Below are 20244 nucleotides of genomic sequence, written 5' to 3' on the forward strand. Positions count from 1 at the left end.
AGGTCCTAATAAAATTGAAAATGTGACTAGATGCACTAACCATGTCCTTAGCAAAGATGTATGTCATGCCAATCAACTTTTACCTTGAATTGCTCGAAGGAGAGGCATGTCATATGAGTGGGGGGTGCATCAACACATATTTGAGAAATCCAATATGTTCAACTCATTCCTTAGCTTGCAAAACATTTTCTCATCCAATGGCTTGGTGAATATGTCGGCAAGTTGATCTTCGGTGCCCACACTCTCAATGCAAATGTCCCCTTTTTGTTGGTGATCTCTTATGAAATGGTGGTGGACATCAATGTGCTTTGTTCTTGCATGTTGAACTGGATTGTTTGTTAGCTTGATTGCACTCTCATTGTCATATAGCAATGGCACTTTCTTGAACTTGATTCCAAAGTCACTCAAAGTGGCCTTCATCCAAAGTATTTGTGCACAACAACTACCGGCGGATATGTATTCGGCTTCGGCGGTTGATAATGCAACACTATTTTGCTACTTTGATGACCATGAAATAAGTGATCTTCCCAACAATTGACATGTGCCTGAGGTGCTCTTCCTTTCAACCTTGCATCCCGCATAGTCCAAGTCGGAGTAACCAACTAACTCAAACTTTGCTCCTTTGGGATACCACAAACCAACATTTGGTGTATGCTTCAAGTACCTCAATATCCTCTTTGTAGCCTTCAAATGACTTTCTCTTGGTGAGGCTTGAAATCTTGCACATATGTATACACTAAACATGACATCCGGCCTTGATGCGGTCACATAGAGTAGGCTTCCAATCATAGACCGATACAACTTTTGATCCACCATATTTCCACTTGCATCAATATCTAAGTTGCCATTTGTTCCCATTGGTGTGCTAATGACTTTGCTATCACACATGCCAAATTTCTTGATTATGTCCTTGATATACTTGCCTTGACTTACAAAAGTACCATTCTTCAATTGCTTGATTTGAAGACCAAGGAAGTAACTCAACTCTCCAATCATAGACATCTCAAACTCATTAGCCATCATCTTTCCAAACTCATCACAAAAATCTTGATTTGTTGATCCAAATATGATGTCATCAACATAGATTTGCAACACAAACAAGTCTTTTCCAATCTTCTTGATGAAAAGAGTGGTGTCAACCTTGCTCATTGTGAACCCTTTAGAGAGTAAGAAATCCCTCAATCTCTCATACCATGCTCAAGGTGCTTGCTTCAAGCCATACAAAGCTTTCTTCAACTTGTATATATGGTTGGGCTTCTTGTCATCTTCAAAACCGGGAGGTTGCTCAACATATACTTCTTCATTAATGTAGCCACTGAGAAATGCACTCTTAATATCCATTTGATAGAGCTTGATGTTGTGGGCACAAGCATAGGCTAGCAAGATTCTTATTGCTTCCAACCTAGCAACTGGGGCATATGTTTCTCCAAAGTCAAGACCTTCAACTTGTGTATAGCCTTGTGCTACTAATCTTGCTTTGTTCCTTACTACTATCCCATCTTGATCTTGCTTGTTTCTAAAGACCCATTTGGTTCCAATCATATTGTGTCCCTTTGGTCTTTCTACCAACTCCCATACTTTATTTCTTGTGAAGTTATTCAATTCTTCATGCATAGCATTCACCCAATCAACATCCTTCAATGTTTCATCTATCTTCTTTGGTTCAATGGATGACACAAATGAGAAGTGTTCACAAAATGATGCCAATCTTGATCTTGTTTGTACACCTCTAGAAATATCACCAATGATAGTGTCCAATGGATGATCTCTTGCAACATTGGTTGGTTGGAGGATTGGAACTTGATTGCTTGCACTTGCTTGATCATTGGGTTGAGATGATGTACTAGCCACTTGATCTTGTTCATTGTCATGAGAGCCACTTGCACTAACTTGATTTGTATCATCTTGCACATTTGAGTTAGAGAGCACTTGCACTTGATCATCTTCATCATCATCCACTTGCCTAGGCCTCAATTCACCAATACCCATGTTCTTCATGGCATTTGAAAGTTGACTACCTCTAACATCTCCCAAGTTCTCATTCTCCACTTGTGAACCCTTTGTTTCATCAAATTCAACATCATGAACTTCCTCAAGAGTACCACTATCCAAATTCCAAACTCTATATGCTTTGCTTGTAGTGGAATAACCAAGTAGGAATCATTCATCACATTTCTTGTCAAACTTGCCCAATCTTGTGCCTTTCTTCAAGATATAGCATTTGCAACCAAAGACCCAAAAATATGCAATGTTAGGCTTTCTACCATTCAAGAGCTCATATGGTGTCTTCTCTTTCAATCGGTGATAATAGAGGCAGTTGCTATAATAGCAAGTCGTGTTGATAGCTTCGGCCCAAAAAGATTGACTCATATTGTACTCACTAAGCATAGACCTTGCCATATCAATGAGTGTTCTATTCTTCCTCTCAACAAGGCCATTTGATTGAGGTGTGTACTTGGCCGAGAATTGATGTCTAATTCCAAATTCATCACATAACTCATCAATTCTAGTGTTCTTGAACTCACTACCATTGTCACTTCTAACTCTCTTGATGGTTGTTTCAAACTCATTGTAAATGCCCTTAACAAATGATTTGAATATTGCAAACACATCACTTTTATCCACTAGAAAGAATACACATGTGTATCTAGTGTAGTCATCCACTATCACAAAGCCATATTTGTTTCCACCGATACTAGTGTATTGTGTTGGCCCAAACAAATCCATGTGCAATAACTCAAATGCTTTACTAGTGCTCATCATGCTTTTCTTAGGATGGGTGTTTCTAACTTGTTTGCCAGCTTGACAAGAGCTACAAAGCTTATCCTTTTCAAACACATCTTTCAAGCCTTTAACTAAGTCATGCTTAACCAATCTATTCAATTATTTCATTCCAACATGACCAAGCCTTCTATGCCATAACCAACCCATGCTAGACTTAGTGAACAAGCATGTAGGTAATTTAGCTTTACTAGCATTGAAATCAACCAAGTATAGATTCTCATATCTAAAGCCTTTGAAGATCAAGTTAGAGCCATCTACACTTATGATTTCTACATCATCTACCCCAAATATGCATTTGAATCCAAAATCACACAATTGTGCCACGGATAGCAAATTAAAGTTCAAGCTCTCTACTAGCAACACATTGGATATGCTCATGTCATTTGATATTGTAATCTTACCAAGCCCTTTGACCTTGCCTTTGCCATTATCATCAAATGTGATACTATCATAACCATTATTTCCATTGGTGTTGATTGAGTTGAACATTCTTGCATCACCGGTCATGTGTTGAGTGCACTCACTATCAAGAACCCAATGCCTTCCTCTGGCTTTGTAATTAACCTACAAAAGAAGATCAATTCTTTTTAGGTACCCAAACTTGCTTGGGTCCATGAAGGTTAGTCACTAAGCTCTTTGGTACCCAAATGGCTTTCTTCTTTGAGCCCATCCATGGTTTACCAATGAACTTAGCCTTCAAACCATTTGTACCTTTAGTAAGCATATAGCATGAATCAAGCTTAAGGGAGGATACATTAGCATTTTTGCTCTTGTTGGTGCATTCATGCTCTTTATGACCCACTTGCTTGTAACTAATGCAAAACCGACTATTGTTCTTCACAAAACTAGTCTTGTGAGGAGCAAAGGCCGCCTTGCCTTTCTTGGGGGTATAGCCCAATCCCTCTTTGTAGAGAGAAGCTCTTTGGCTACCCAAGCACATAAGCAAGTGGTCCTCACCACCATAAGCTTTAGCTAAGGTGTGAGTGAGCTTATTGACCTCCTTCTTGAGGTTCTCATTCTCAACCACTAGTGAGGTGTCACAAGTGAGACCATCACTACTAGATGAGGTAGAAGTGTAAGTACTACAAGAAGGGTTAGTAGGAGCAATAATGATAGGCATAGATAGTGATTCATCAATTATATCACAAGTTAAACCTATATTGCAAGTCTCAACATGCTTCTTTTTATTTTATTCATTAAGCAAAGAAGAATGAGCTTTTTCAAGCTTCTTGTGAGCCTTGCCAAGTTTCTCATGGGCTTTCTCTAGCATCTCATGAGTTGCTTTGAGCTCATCAAGGGCTTGCTTAAGGGCTTTTACCTCCTTATTCAAGCTCTTGCATTCTCTTCTCTTAATGTCAAAATATTCTTTAGCATCTTCTAGCATGTCAAATAATTCATCTTTAGTAGGTTCATCATTATCAATATCACTATCATTTTCATTTTCATTTTCATGTTCATTATCATCATCATATTCTTCATCACTTTCATCATCACAAGATTGTACCTTAGTGGCCTTAGCCATGAAGCATGATGAAGATTCGAAGAGAGAAGGCTTCTCATTGATAGCAATACTTGCAAGAACCTTCTTCTTGGTGGTCTTGTTATCATCATCATCATCACTTGAGGAAGCATCACTATCCCAAGTGACTACATATGAACCACCCTTCTTCTTCTTGAATGCCATCTTGTCCTTCTTCTCTTTCTTTTCCTTCTTGTCCTTCTTCTTGTTCTTGTTGTCGTCATCATTGTCGCTATTGTATGGGCATTGGGCGACAAGATGATCTTTGCTTCCACACTTGAAGCACCTTCTTGACTCTTCTTTGTTCTTGGATGAAGATTTCTTTCTTCTTGCACGGTAGCCCTTCTTCACCATGAACTTGCCAAATCTTTTGACAAAGAGAGCCATCTTCTCATCATCATCATCATTACCCCAATATTCATCTTCTTCACTTGATGTCTCTTGCTTAGCTTTGCCCTTTGATGATGTGGCTTTGAATGCCATACTCTTCTTCTTGTCATCCTTCTTCTCATCTTTCTTCTCCCTCTTTTCTTCCTTCTCATCATCATCTCTATAAGCATCATCGGTCATTATATCTCCTAAGATTTGATTTGGTGTCATTGTGTTCAAACCGGTCCTCACTAGTAAGGTGACCAACATGCCAAATCTTGTGGGTAAATATCTCAAGAACTTATTGGAGAAGTCCTTGTCCTCTATCTTCTCACCAAGTGCTTTGAGATCATTGACAATCACTTCCATCTAATGGAACATGTCCGGCACACTCTTATCTTCCTTCATCTTGAAGCTTGCAAATTTCTCTTTGAGAATATATGCCTTTGCACCCTTCACGGCTTGAGTGCCCTCAAATGATTCTTCTAATTTCTTCCAAGCTTCATGAGCCATCTCAATATTCTTTATTCGCTCAAATGTTCTCACATCAATTGCATCATGAATGGCACTTAGAGCAATGTCATTATTTTGGAGAAGTACTTCTTCGGCCGTGGTGGGATATTTTGGATCCTCAATCTCAATTTTGGTTTCTACCACCTTCCACACCTTTCTATTGATTGACTTGATATGTGTGGTCATCTTTGACTTCCAATAAGAATAATTTGAGCCATCAAATTGGGGTGGCTTCTTGGTGTTGTTGATTTGAGCCATTTTAACATCGAAGGTTGTTAAGCCTCAAATAACGGTGACCTCGGCTCTGATACCACTTGAAAGGTCCTAATGGCTAGAGGGAGGGTGAATAGCCTAATAAAATTTTCTACAACAACACTTAACAAAATGGTTAGACAATTATGAGACGAAGCAAGTGTTGCACTAGCCTACTCAAAATGCAAGCCACCTACCACAATTCTAGTTTAGATAGTGTCTATTCACACAAAAGCTATGACACTACCTTATGTTAGTGTGCTCTCAAAGGCTAACTAAAGAGCCACACCAACCAACCAAGCAAGCTCTCACAACTAGCTACACTAAAGAGCTTGTCAACTAATTTGTGGTAAAGTAAAGACAGTGATCAAGAAGGTTATACCGCCATGTAGATGAAGAAACCAATCAATCACAAGGATGAATAATAATGAAGACCAATCACCTCGGAATCAATGATGAACACAATAATTTTTTACTGAGGTTCACTTGCTTGCCGGCAAGCTACTCCTCGTTGTGGCGATTCACTCACTTGGAGGTTCACGCGCTAATTGGCTTCACACGCGAAACCATCAATAGGGTGCCGCACAACTAACACAAGATGAGGATCACACAAGCCATGAGCAATCCACTAGAGTACCTTTTGGCTCTCCATTGGGGAAAGGTCAAGAACCCCTCACAATCACCACGATCGGAGCCGGAGACAATCACCACCCTCTGCTCAACGATCCTCGCTGCTCCAAGCCGTCTAGATGGCGGCAACCACCAAGAGTAACAAGCGAATCCCATAGCGAAACACGAACACCAAGTGCCTCTAGATGCAAACACTCAAGCAATGCACTTGGATTCTCTCCCAATCTCACAAAGATGATGAATCAATGATGGAGATGAGTGGGAGGGCTTTGGCTAAGCTCACAAGGTTGCTATGTCAATGAAAATGGCCAAAGGTGTGAGCTTCAACCAGCCATGGGGCTTAAATAGAAGCCCCCATGAAATAGAGTCATTAAATATAGATTGAATGCAAGGAATAAGAATATATATAAATGTAGAATGCAAAGAAACATGAATATAAATATAGATCAAATGAATATAGATAGAATATTGGAGAAGACAACATATCAATACCATTGAAAAATGCAGGAGCCATAACCAAATCATATAGAGAGAGAGAGTGGATGTCTTGAGAAGTGAGAGTGAAATGTGAGAAATGAGACTGAGAGGGCTCGTGGGTGGGTGGGATCGATGTATGTGGTCGGTAGTTTGTTTTATATAGGGGGCATGGACATCACTGCTGGTTTTTAAATAGAACCGACAGTGAAAGTTACTATCACTACCGGTTTTTAAATAGAACCGACAGTGAAGGTGCATATATGTAAAGGATATATTTATTTAGATACTACAGTGGGAAAGTTTTAACAACAACGATATATTTATTTAGATAGTAATGAAATACATCAAAAAATTACAAAAAATTAGAAATAAGTTACATATACGATAACAAAGACCTTACACTAAAATTGCATATACGATAACAAAGACGTATTTGCATACAGGTCAATGTTACCATCAATGTGTATCAACACATTATAATTTAACCACCTCAGTAGCATTCTTCTAGCACCAACTAGGGTCAAACAACAGCACCGAGGTGGTCTACGAGCTATACCGATTGGAGATGATAAGTGGCATCGATGAATCCATGCCTCTGCTATACATGGCCTTTTTCTTGGTACAGTCCAGAGCACATCGGATTCAGCTCGACACCACAGCGGATGGCTCTGTGAACCTCGTGGCATCTTCAATCTTCGGTGTTGCTCTATCTTCAGTAGCATTCTTCTAGTACCTCATGTGTGCACCATTTTGGTGGGCTACGATGCATAACGATATCTATGGTTTGTTGTGAGAGAAAAACATTGTATCATGGCTGATAAGGCCTGGCTGAAACCAACATGCATGGAGAGGCTAGCTCCTGGCTGAGGGCCATTTTATAGAGGCTAGCAGTCGTGGTACATTTTTATTTCTGAACTAAAGTTGTCAGGGTAGGTGGAAGAAGTGTTCCAATGGCTGATAAGGGTCATGGGACCACTGTTGGCATGTGAGGAGCATCTACACATCATTGTCGGTTTTAGTTTAAAAATCGACAGTGAATGGGGCCTTCTGTGTCGGTTTGAGCAACCGACTATGATAGAAGCTATCACTGCCAGTTTTAAAACCAAAACCGGCAGTGAAGGGCCCTACCGCCAACTTTAGGTAAAAAAATATAAAAAAAACAGTGTCGGTTTGGAGCCTGCCATCGTAACCTTTTGTAAAAAATATAAAAAAGTTTGGCCTGCCTGAGATTCGAGCGCGGGTCACGGGGTCGAGAGTGCGCGGCCTTAACCGCTGAGTTAGGATAGGGAATCGGTTAGAATGGTTTTATTTTTTCTTTTATCCCATTGTAATGCACTAATAAATAATAAATGCAAAATCAAAAAAGTTTGGCCCACCTGGGATTCGAGCGCGGGTCTCAGAGTACAGAGTGTGCGGCCTTAACCGTTGAGCTAGAATAAGGAGTTCACTTATTTTGCTTTTCTTTCTTTATTTATTAATAGAAATAATGCAGTTAGTTTATATTCTAAAATAACACAAAAATTTGTGTCTTGATTATTTAATTCTATGATAATGAATTAATGGTCTATAATTATCAAATAATAGTGTTTGTGAACATCTTCTTAATATTTGATTACATAGTCAATAATTAAATTATAGAGATGCGCACAAGATATAAATTAAATATTCAGTGTGAATTACTGATACAACGTCTGCATAATGATTATATAGTTAACAATAATCTAACTATCTTTAGGTCCATCAACAATGAGGGCCTCATTGTGACCAATTCGTACGTAAGTAGGTTCGTCACCCTCTTGAAGGATAGGTAGGGGTACGTTCGCCCCGAATGGAGGCATTTCCTGATAGCCCCTGTAGTCTTCTTCGTCCGTCACTCCATCGACACCGACAATCTTCATTTTCCCTTCTAGGACTACTTTTAGCCTTCCTTTTGTCTTGTTGTCCCTTGCATAGAAGACTTGCAAAACATCTCTTGCAAGGACGAAGGGGTCATCTCTGTATGCGGTTTTAGTGAGATCAACGGTAGTGAACCCTTCGCTGTCAGTGTTGATTTCCTCAAGCCGGACCCACTAGCAGCGAAAAAGAGCTGCCTTCAACGGACCGTAGGCTAGCTCCCATATCTCCTCTATGAAACCATAGTATGTCGCCTGCATGTTGCCGTTCTCGTTGTGAGCATTAAAACGAACACCACAATTTTGGTATGTGCTCTTTTCATCTTGCTTTTTTGTGTAAAATATGAATTCATTGATCTTATACCCTTGGTACTTAAGATATGTACTCGAAGGTCCCTTGGCTAAGGCATCTAGTTGATTACCCAACTTTATTCTAAGCAAGCGACGTCGTAACCAGCTGACAAATTCCTCCTTATATTTTTTATCCAGCCAAGCTTGTGACCTGCTCGGATACAGAGTTTGCAGCGATTGCCTGTGCTCATCAATGTATGGCATCACACCCTCAGCTTGCTGGAGAACAGTGAACTGTGCCTGTCTGAAAGAAACAGGGTTGTCTACTATAACAGAATTCTTCCCGATCGTTCCTTTGCCACGTAGTCTTCCCTCATGACGAGATTCTGGAACTCTGACCCTTTTGATGTCTAGATAATATGTGCAGAACTCAATGGCCTCCTCTGTTGACCATCCTTCAACCATGCCCCTTCTGGCCTAAATCTGTTTCTAACATACCTCCTGAAAACTTTCATCAATCTTTCGAAAGGAAACATCTGATGCAGGTACATTGGGTCAAGGGCTCTAATTTGGTCAACAAGATGAATGAGCAGATGCAATGAGATATCAAAGTAAGTCGGCGGGAAATGCATCTCAAGCCTAACGAGAGTTTTGGCTATGTCCCGCTACAGCTTCTCTAGCGTGGATACATCAATGACCTTTTTTGAGATTGCGTTAAAGAACGAGCAAAGCTTTATGATTGGGGCGTGGACCTTTGGGGGAGGATACCACACAGGGCAACAGGGAGCAGCTGAGTCATAATGACATGACAGTCATGGGCCTTCATAGGGCCATAGTTGAACTTGAGTTCTCTCATGTTCACTAGCCTCTTCGGGTTCGCACAGTAGCCCATTGGGACTTTGAGTTCATTGAAGAAAGAAATAAGCGCACACTTTTCTTCCTTCTTCAATGTCCAAGACGCAACCAAAAGTTCGAACTAGCCATTCTCTAGCTCCACGGGATGCAGCTCCTTCTTGATTCCCAAGTGTTGCATGTCCAGGCGTGTGGCTAGTGAATCCTTCGATGTCCCCCCGATGTCTATCAAGGTGTTAAGAGTGTTAGCGCACACATTTTTAGTGATGTGCATGGGATCAAGATAGTGGCGTACACTCAGAAATGGCCAGTAAGGTAGTTTCTAGAAAACTGATTTTTTCTTCCAAACGCTCCCATCAGGCGCTGCTACTGCATTGTCCCTCTTCCCAAGGACAACCTCCAGTTTGTTGAGTTCTCGAAGTATCGCAGGTCCGTCTCGATATTTTGGAGCTAAGCATTTCTCAATAGTATCGTTGAAATCTTTTATGTTCCTACGGTAAGGGTGATCCTTAGGTAGGAACCTACGGTGTCCCATATAAACTATCTTTGAGTTATTTGGCAGATTTACCGCATCGGTGTCATTCAAGCACTTGACACATCCAGTATAGCCTTTTGTCTTCTCTCCGGACAACGAACCTCGACCTGGCAGGTCGGTGATTATAGCGATAAGTACTCCCTTGATCGTGATATGTTCCTTTTTTTACTCGTCCCAAACATCCAGCACACCCTTTTCAAACATCTTCACTAGTTCATCGATCACTGGTTCCAGAAACACATCGATGTCATTCCCAGGTTGTCTTGGCCCTTGGATCAGTAGTGGCATCTGGATGTACGACCGCTTCATACAGACCCAAGGTGGAAGGTTGTATATACAGAGCGTTACTGGCCAGGTGCTATGATTGCTTCTAACCTGGTCGAAAGGATTCATCCCATCTGTACTCAAAGCAAACCAAAGGTGCCTGCCTTACCTCTCCACTGATGTCCTTATAGAACATAGTATTGATAGTCCTCCAGTCATGCCCATCGACGAGGTGCCTCATTATTGTATCTTTCTTACGCTCTTCGCCATGCAAACAGCCTATGCACCTAGGGAGCTATAGGGAAATACCAAACGACCTTTACGGGACCTCCTCTGGTCTTGGTACCCTCATCTGACGGCCCTTCCTTATACCGTGGAGCTTCACACTTGGGGCACTTGTCTAAGTCTTTGTATTTTTCTCTACGGTACAATATGCAATTATTGGAACACGCGTGGATTTTTTCAACCTCGAGGCCGATGGGGCAAATCATTTGCTTGGCCAAGTATGTCTTTTCTGGCAACTCGTTTTTTTCTGGGAGCATTTTCCTTATTATACCTAACAACTGATCGAAGCCTTTATCGCTCAATCCGTTTATCGATTTGAACTCTAACAGCATGATGTCGGCTTCCAGTTTGCTCATTGGACAATTCCTATACAATGGTGTTTTGCCATCTTGTCTTATTTTCTCTAGCTTTCTCAGTTGTCTTTCACTAAGACATCCGGTCTCTACATTACGTAGCAGCTGAGAAATGCCATCGTTATCCTTGGTGTCGTCAGCTAGCGTGTTTCTAAACACATTATTAACTGTGGCCATAGGTTCTGTGTTGACACTGGGTTCCTCGTCAGCATCGTGGATGGCTACGTCAGACATGTCCACATCATCATCGTTTTTCCACAGAACATTCACACCAACCTCACCATGCATAGTCCATATCGTATAGTTTGGCATAAACCCCCTGGTAATCGTATAGACTCAATTTGACGAATATTCCTATGATTCTTGCAATCTTTGTATGGGCAGAAGACATGGTTCCCATTCCCAGCATGGGCTTTGGCATCGGTGATAAACTGGTTGATGCCATGCATGTACCGCTTGTCTGTTCGGGACAGATGCATCCACTCTCGATCCATCTCTGCACAAAAAAATACTGAGACAGTAATTACAAAGAATTAATAAGAAATCGAGCTTCATGAACAACAATTGTAGCTCGAAAGTACCATTTTTGGAAAACATTATTGTACACTAATTATTGAAAAATTGAAATTGGTAACCCCGGCCCTGTAAATTAAAAATCGTAGTAAAAATAATTATTGTACAATATTGAAGAATAACTATTCTACTCTACTTCTAAGAACTAATTATAGCATTACATACTAACAATGATGATCTTAACCACCATGGAATAATTAGCTAGGAATTTAAATGTGTTCATAGACACCAACCTTTTGGATGATGGATTCACCACAATTTGAGCCTTGCACAAATGTCTAATTGAAAAAGTGCTCTCTAGAATAGAGAAAGAACTAGAATGAGAATCAAGCAATGTAGCCATCAAAACGAAGCTAATTAAGCAACAAAATCAAAGGAGTAGATGTTTGTTACTAACCTTAAAGCAAAAAGATCAAGCCATTCTTCAAAATCCAAGCACTAGCTTCATGGTGAAGAGCAGCCGCAGCAATGGAGGGAAGGGTCCAAACGCGCGCCTCTGTTCTCGGGATGGAAGAAAGGAGGAAGGAGAGGACGGCTGTAGCCTTTTTGTGTTGTAGGCTTATCACTGTCGGTTCTTGGCTAGAACCGACAGTGATAGAGCACAATCACTGTCGGCTCTTGGCTTAAACCGGTAGTGATGAGTGGCCGCCAAAACACCGCCGGTTCAAGCCAAAAACTGGCAGTGATGTGGTCCTTCACTGCCGGTTTTAGCCTAGCCCCAATCATTTTTTCATTTTCAAACTCATATCCGACAGTGAAGGTACATCACTGCCGGTTCTCACAAATCCGACAGTGATGAGGCCGGCAGTAATGTGCAAATCTGGCGTAGTGGTTATTTAATTTGCAAAGGATTGGTACTTATCCAACTGTGCAAAGTGTTTTTATCCATAAAAGAATGCAATTTGGAGTTTAGGGTCACTGAAAATATATCATGAAAATAATAGGTGTACTTAGAAAATATATTCTATAATTTTTTTTTATGACAGAGAGAGTACAAATCTCTAACAAGTCATTTAGACCAAGGACCTCGTGGACTCGCTTTGCATAAAGCATTATGGTCTTGCTAGGATTACTAGCTTTACAACACAGAGTTCCAACGAAAAAAAGCGCGAAAAGAAACTGAAGCTGACTCTAGCTACACATCTCTCTAGTTCTGTCTCTAAACACCTCTAAACACCAACAGAAGGCTCACACCGCGTTACGCAAAACAGGAAACAACTTAGGGCACGATTTGGTTACGGGCCAGAGTATGCCAAGTAAAATTAGCTTACTCAGAAAAAATTGGCCACCGTTTGGTTCTACACTTAGATTTGATCATCTAGGAAATTTTTGCATGCGTTAGCTACAGTCGACTGTGGACATGGGCACTCGCGCGGACAAGGCAATCAGCGGAAAGTGAGAGGGGTAAATGGAAGAAGAGAGTGGCCGCAGGAGGAACAATAAGGGAGATGAGCCTCTCCATGAACCAGCGGTGCCACTTCATCCTTTGGCGTTGCATCCCGTTTGAGAGGCGAGAATTCTTTCAAGCTATTGCATATGAAAGTTGAATGGTTCCTCTGGAAATCCTGGAAAAATGCTTTTGACAGGATGCATGGAAATCATGGGCGGATACAGAGGGTATTCCCCGTATTCCCAGAAATACCCAACTATTTTAGCACACTTCTATGTATATATGTGTATATACTTGTATATGTATATGTATAATGCCATATTTTGTAGTATTTTCACTCATTGAAGCCCAAAACAGTAAAAAAACAGCCTCTCAAATTGGCTCATATTTTATAGTATTTTCACTCATTGCAGTTAAAAACAACTGATTTTTTTTATTGACGTGGAAGTAGGAATACCCAAGTTTGGAATCCTGGCTCCGCCACTGATGGAAATGATGGCCATGTAACTAGCAGATGTAAATGGATAATGGATTCTCATTGTTCATGTTAATACATTTCTGAGTAAGCACATAGCTAAATAAGTTGGTGGGTGTTACCCTATCAAAGTCCAAGTAGCTAATGATGGGTTATTATTGTCAGCACTTCTGAATTAGCTGCTGGTGCTTGGAGTATTTAGGGCGCGTTTGGCCGGGCTCCCGCTGGCTCTGGCTCCCATACTGTAGCGCACAGGAGCTGGAGCCAGAGGAGCCAAAAAAAACGAGCTTCTCCGGCTCTGGCGCTGTCAGTGAGAAAGGAAAGGAGGAGAGAGAAAAACGGTTCCGGTAAATAGTGTCGCTACAGGAGATGAACAAAGGAGTCAGAGGAGACGGAGCCGCTCGGAGCCCGGCCAAACGGGCTCTTAGAATTATCAGTTTCAGTTGCTACTGGCCCGTGCTAAATCCATCTGCCTGAAACTCTGAATGCTGAACCAGAATAATTCAGAGAACCCACACGCTTGAAACTCTGAATGCTGAATCAGAATGCTGAGTGTTTCAGAAGTTGCCAGAACAGTTGCAACTATCTGACCAGAGTTTGGGAATTTTTTATGAAAATAGAAGTGATCCATCCATCGCAATTGCCAGAAGGACAGGTTTACACAAGTTGGCAAAACTTCTTCTCTTGCAGAAAAGCTGGAAACATACTCCAGAAAACACTCTATTCAACAGTTAAACATCACAGTACTAAACGTTAGTTCGGACACGTTTAACACCTGTTGCCAGCCAAGCACGAGGGGTCATGGAGAAGCGAACAGGTAGGGATTGAAGGATACACATTATAATTAATCCGACCTCAGTTCATTCAGTTCTTGAAAGGTACCTTTCAGAGACATACTTACTACATATATTATGAATTATAACCTACATTAAGTTATTAACTAAGCAGGTAATGGGCCCAAACATATTACAGACCAGGTTGAGGACTTTCCAACCACCATCACCAAGGTCCTCTATATTGTATATTTCACTACCATGCCAAAGCCGATTACGATTAGTAAGCAGGAGCCCTGACCGCTTATGGGGGACACAGCCCAGAGCAGCATGAGATCATCAGTTCACCACATGCTTCTAATATCCTACCAGTTGGGGACACACTGTTTTCTGAGCGTGGTTTAATGGGACTGCTGGTATCATAAGGTGGCACGGGTGATTCTGTGGGTGCTTCTGATACCATGGCAGTCGTTTCGCACTTCATACTTGGTGATGCCTGACGAACTTCAGCACTTGTCCTTGTTTGGGCTGTGTGTACAATTTCATTATCGACGACTTCAAATGGCCATTCATCATCAGATTGAGAATTGACTGATCCATTTGCACTGTTGTCTTGTGCTTGAACTAGATTATTTCCATGAACTTCTTTCTCATCAGGTTGATGATGATTGAATGATCCATTTGCATTGTTGTTTTGTGCTTGAACTAGATTGTTTCCATGAACTTCTTTCTCATCAGGTTGAGGAGGATTGACTAATCCATTTGCATTGTTGTCTTGTGCTTGATCTAGATTGTTTCCATTATCTTCCTTCTCAACAAGATTGACCTTCAAATGCTTGTCCCCCCTTGTTCCAGTTTCTGTTGGTTCATTAACAGCAGCAACTACAGGTGCCATGTAACTGCATGCGCCTGATCCCTGCAGAATAAACAGTAATGTGACGAACATTCATTCCTAACAGCAATACCATACGGGATGTTACTGTGGAGGTCCTACAGTGGATTCTGATAACAAAGCAGGCAATGCAGATTTGGTGCCTAGGGGGCTAGCGCCCTCGTTAGCATATCATGTTGTAATGTTTCGAAAAATCATCACAAAAGCATGTATGTCATAGTATACATAAAGTTAAGTATAGTTGCAACAATTCAGAAGGGCAGGCCTGGTGTAGTGGTGAGAGCTGTCTCACTGAGTCACCAGGTCGCACGCAGGTTCGAAGCAGTCTCTCTGTAGATTTTCCATGGGGAAGGCTTGCCTCGGTTTTTCCTTTCCCCCGACCCCACTCATGTGGGAGTCTCCGGCACTGGGTCTGCCCTTTTTATAGTTGCAACAATTCAGTTGAAATTCATCCTAGGGCTGAAACTCAAGTGAGTGAAAATTTAACTAGGCTCTCCGCTACCACCGAATGTAGCTGGCTTGGTATGCTATGTTATGCAACTGATATGATTACAGGAGCAACTTCTTCACTAAAATATACTTTGCTGGTAGGCAGCAGCACATGTTACTTGAAAATTTCACAAGAAGACCAGCATTTGAAGCTTTTTCTCACAATTTAGTGGACTACTTTTTGGGGGGGACTAATACCAAGTTACTAGCAAAAGAAAAAACTGCATTATATATTATATAAAGTATCTAGTTAATAACGGAAAAGTATATCTGACTACTATTGAAAATAATATCAAGGTGCACTAAACCATTTCAAGATAAACAAAAAACTGAATGTGTTTACCATAGGAAACATTACCTTGGGTATAGGACATACATAGTAGTCTTTGCTGCCCTTTCTCGATACTATACACTTCCCTGCGTTACACTTGCAGATTGGCGATTTATCATTAGATCCAGCTCCTTGGGGACTAATTTTAACCACAGCTGTAGCGCTTGGACCTTTTGGATTAACATGAAGTGGAGTTGAAGTACCAGCATTTTGGAAGGTGGAATTAAGTGGAGTTTTAGGAATAGTAGCCTGGGGGCTGACAATATTTGGAGTTGTGGCACCAGCACCTCGGAGATTAACATTATTAATTGGTGTTCTAGGTTCAGCAACATGATTGCTTGAGATGTTGATCACGCAATTATTGCTTGGTTTAGGATGGCTTCTAACAGCAGGTTGTAATTCAGGATCAAGACCTACTTCTTCACACACGGAAACATGGTTGCACTTCTGCAAAGTCATGTTCAACAAGTAAACACTTTGTCAACTATATACACGAAAATCAGTGTAGTTACATGAAAGAACATAAATATTTGTGAGTCAAAATAATTTTCCAGTTAGTTGAAAGACATTGCATAACTGAAGAATGTAAACTTCAGTTTAAAGAAGATAAAGGAAAAGTAAACACAGTGGGATTCATACAGGAGCATCTCTACACAATTGAACAAACTTGTACAATCTTATATAAGGAATAAGCCTGCAGCTTCAGAAAATGATATAATTGAAACAAAAGGCAAATTTATCCAGAGACATCAACAGAAAGCTATTTATCTTGGAAAACTAGGGGTTCTAATTGTATCTTCTACTCCCTCTCTGTTCCAAACTCTAAGACATTTTGGCTTTTCTAGATTCATTACTTTAACTATGTATCTAGACTTAGTGTATATGTAACTGCATAGCAAAATTTATGTATCTAGAAAAGCCAAAACGTCTTATAATTTGGAATGGAGGGAGTAGAAGATATGTGTGGAGCATATTACAGAAAATGCGAGGATATGGTTATGACATCAAGCTTGTAGTTATAAACTTATGAGTTTTGAGGAACTGACATTATGATATTTGGATGTAATGGAAGCACTACCGTTGCAATTAAGGATTGGAGAGACTGATCTGTAACGAACAATATAACAGCAGGATGGGGTAAACAGAAAGCTTTCATAAGTCATAGAGTCTACATTGTATTACTTGACATCATTTTGGTTGTAGTTGTGACAAAACCTACTACTTTATGTGCCCTACATAAGTGAAGTACACCAAACATTTAGACAAGTAGTGCATATGGTTGGGGGGTGGATAGGTTACCAAAATAGTCATTGATCTAATGTTTTGCTGAAAGGAAGAAAGGAAGTTAATGGTGGCTGTTGCTTGGTAGCATGGGAAAAGGTGACAACCAATTGATCTAGGTGGCCTGGGTATTCCTAATTTGCAAGTTATGAGCTGCGCATTACAGAGGAGATGGCTATGTTTGAATAAAACGGAGGAAGGACATCCCTGGTCAGGTTTGGACATCCCAATTCAGCCACAAGCTAAAGAAATGTTTGCAATTTCAGTGACCACATATGTTGGGAGCGGCACAAACACCATGTTTTGGACAGATCGGTGGTTATGTGGTAGTTCTTTACTTGATCTTGCTCCAGCAATAGTGGCTTATGTATCCAAAAGATCCATAAATCTTCATACAGTAGCAGAAGCTTTGGAGAACTAAGTTTGGATTAGAGACATTCAGGGGGCTTTAGTATTTGCAAGTTTGGCATGTCTAGGAAAATGTGAGTTTAACACTAGAGGCTGATCAACATGTTTGGAGGCATGAGGCAAGTGGGTACTTCACATCTAAATCGACATATAGAGCTTTCTTCTATGGTTCAATCACTTTTGAACCGTGGAAATGATTGTGGAAATCCTGAGCGCCATCAAATATAAAATATTTTTATGGCTTGCCATTTGGAACAAATATTGGACAGTCAGCCGACTAGCAAAATTAGGTCTACCACACCCGGATCAATGTGTTCTATGTATGCTATGTGATTAGCCTTTTTTGACTCATGATGTACAGCAATGCTTCCTTGTCCCAAAGTTGATAAGGGAAGGTTGTTTGTAAGGGACCGTTATTTCTTCTCTATATAAAGATGTGCACCTCTCTTTCGTGTTCGAGAAAAAAAAATGATTCAGTGAACAGCGCCACACATTGTATTGAATGCGTGCCATTAAATTTCCATGATAAATGATTGTTCACTAGTCAAGGTTTTCTTTTTTGAAAAAAAAAAATGGTGAAATCTGAGGCCATATGTATTTCTAGTTCTAGTAAAGAGAAAACTTGTATCATTATATTGATTCTTACACATGCTGAAAGACTGGAATATCTTGAAAATATATACATGATGAGCATTTTTGTTTATCATTTTAGGAGTGAAAAGGTAACCTTTCTATTTGGTGCTATAGGATTGCAAGAAGAGATATGGATAAGTCTTTCTAATTTCTAAAGTGCCTCTACCTGATTAGTTGTATACTAATACGATATCTTACATCACACACAGATACTTGCTCAGGTCACAAAAAGAAGATGTTGCTTGGAGGCAAATGATTGAGATGCATTAAGGAGTCAAATGATTGAGGCAAGGACACAAATTTAGTAGGGCCACGTGATCATCTTGTGATTTTTCTTAATATAAGTGTGCAGAAGTCATGGTTCATGGAAATAGAACACCAAGGACAATGGTACTTTCCCATTAGAAATCTCTCCGTTGAGCAATGGGGTATACAAAATCATGCAGCAACAAGCAAAGACAACACATTATCAACATTCTAGGAAGAACAATTAGTGAAAACAGAGCACAGGCACAAGAGATGCATTAAGGAGTTTAGGAAGTGTAGTAGTTTAAAGAGTAAATTGCACGGCCAGTCCTTAAAGTATTGGACTGATTTCTGATTTCGTATGAAATCGCACTCTTGGTTCCCCAATCTACTTGATTCGGTCCATGTGGGTCCAGTCGACGTGGCTGTCCACGTACGCAGGGGAGGCACGTGAGGCACACGTGACCCTCGGCAGCCACTGGCTTTTTAGCCAAAAACGCTCTGTCCAAAACCAATGCAAAACCCCTCTGAACCCAAGAAACGCTCGCTGCAATCCAGCATTCTGCTCTCCCATATGCTCTAGCATCCTCAAATCCGCCTTTTCATTCTATCGCAGTAACAGGTTTCACCGCCATGCTTCGAGAAAAAAAAAATCCCCATCTAAACAGTAAAATCCTCCCCTCGGATTGCGTTTCCCACATCCAAAGCAGTACAAGAAACCATCATCGTTTTAACTAAATACTGCAGTGGTTAAACCGTAGGGTAAAAAAAACAGAGAGAGAGAATCTTTGCGGAGGTGAGTGTGGACTGTGGAGGCTCACCGGCTGCGAAGGGCAGACGTACACCCACCGGCCGCGCTGCTCGTCCCGCTTCACCGCGCAGCGGCCTCGCCCGCAGAAGCACAGCGGGGCCCGCTCAATGTAATCCACGGCGCGGATGAAGTCGGCGTCAAAGTGCAGGTCGCCGCCGGAGCTGGCGTCGGCGAAGTCGAACCGCCGCCTCAGTGGGGCGCCGTGGATGGCCGACGCCGGTGCCGGATGAGGGGGAGGGGAAGGAGGCGGGGTGGGAGGGTGGCAGGAGCCGACGCTTTCCGCCGGGTAGGTGCCGGCGGTGGTGCTGCTCATTGCCGCGTCGCCGTGGGCTTGCTCTCTCCCTTGCGCTGCAGCGGATGATCTCCAGATCGGTCGTAAACGATCGTTGCAAATGGGAAAGTGGGAAACTCTTCTCTTTTGTTGCCGTTGCAGATGGACAGAAACGCTAGTACAAAAATAGTAGTAAAATATACTTTCCCAAGCGTACAGGGTGGCTTTTTTTTTTCTTGAGACCTGTCTCGTCACCAACGGGCACTTTGTGTACTACGTACCTTGTAGAAGAAGGAGCAACACAATTGATTCACATTTTTTTTTGATTCACAAGAACTTTGCAGTATAGAAAATAAGTAAATAACTCTATATTGTCCCTATCAAAAAAAACTTTATATTGTTTATGAGAAGTATATAACGCAATATTTTGGCAAAGGCACATCACGAAGAGAATGATTTTTGTCCTTGTGTTGTAGACAGAATGCGGGAAGGAAATAACGCGCAAAAAGAAGTCGTGTTTTTAACGTGGAAGTTTCACATGAGTTTTACTAGAATATATATATATATATATATATATATATATATATATATATATATATATATATATATATATATATATATATATATATAAAACCCTGTAGCTGGATACAAAATA

General features: G+C 41.0%; 1 protein-coding gene across 1 annotated transcript; it reads right to left on the bottom strand.

Moving 5' to 3' along the window:
- Positions 1-14304: 14304 nt before the first annotated feature.
- On the bottom strand, positions 14305-19631 carry LOC136482292 (uncharacterized). The gene is made up of 3 exons (XM_066479512.1): positions 19329-19631; positions 15967-16386; positions 14305-15143 (listed from the first exon to the last, which is right to left on the bottom strand). The coding sequence occupies exons 1-3, from the start codon at positions 19629-19631 to the stop codon at positions 14532-14534; spliced, it is 1335 nt and encodes a 444-aa protein (XP_066335609.1). The 3' UTR covers positions 14305-14531.
- Positions 19632-20244: the final 613 nt, after the last annotated feature.

Source organism: Miscanthus floridulus, chromosome 9 (assembly GCF_019320115.1).
Source record: "Miscanthus floridulus cultivar M001 chromosome 9, ASM1932011v1, whole genome shotgun sequence".
Taxonomy (NCBI): domain Eukaryota; kingdom Viridiplantae; phylum Streptophyta; class Magnoliopsida; order Poales; family Poaceae; genus Miscanthus; species Miscanthus floridulus.

Coding starts and splice junctions, on each gene's coding strand:
- LOC136482292 (XM_066479512.1), bottom strand. CDS start 19,631: ATGAGCAGCACCACCGCCGGCACCTACCCGGCGGAAAGCGTCGGCTCC. Junction 16,387..19,328: donor ACGTCTGCCCTTCGCAGCCG/GTGAGCCTCCAC, acceptor ATGACTTTGCAG/AAGTGCAACCATGTTTCCGT. Junction 15,144..15,966: donor ATGTATGTCCTATACCCAAG/GTAATGTTTCCT, acceptor TTTATTCTGCAG/GGATCAGGCGCATGCAGTTA.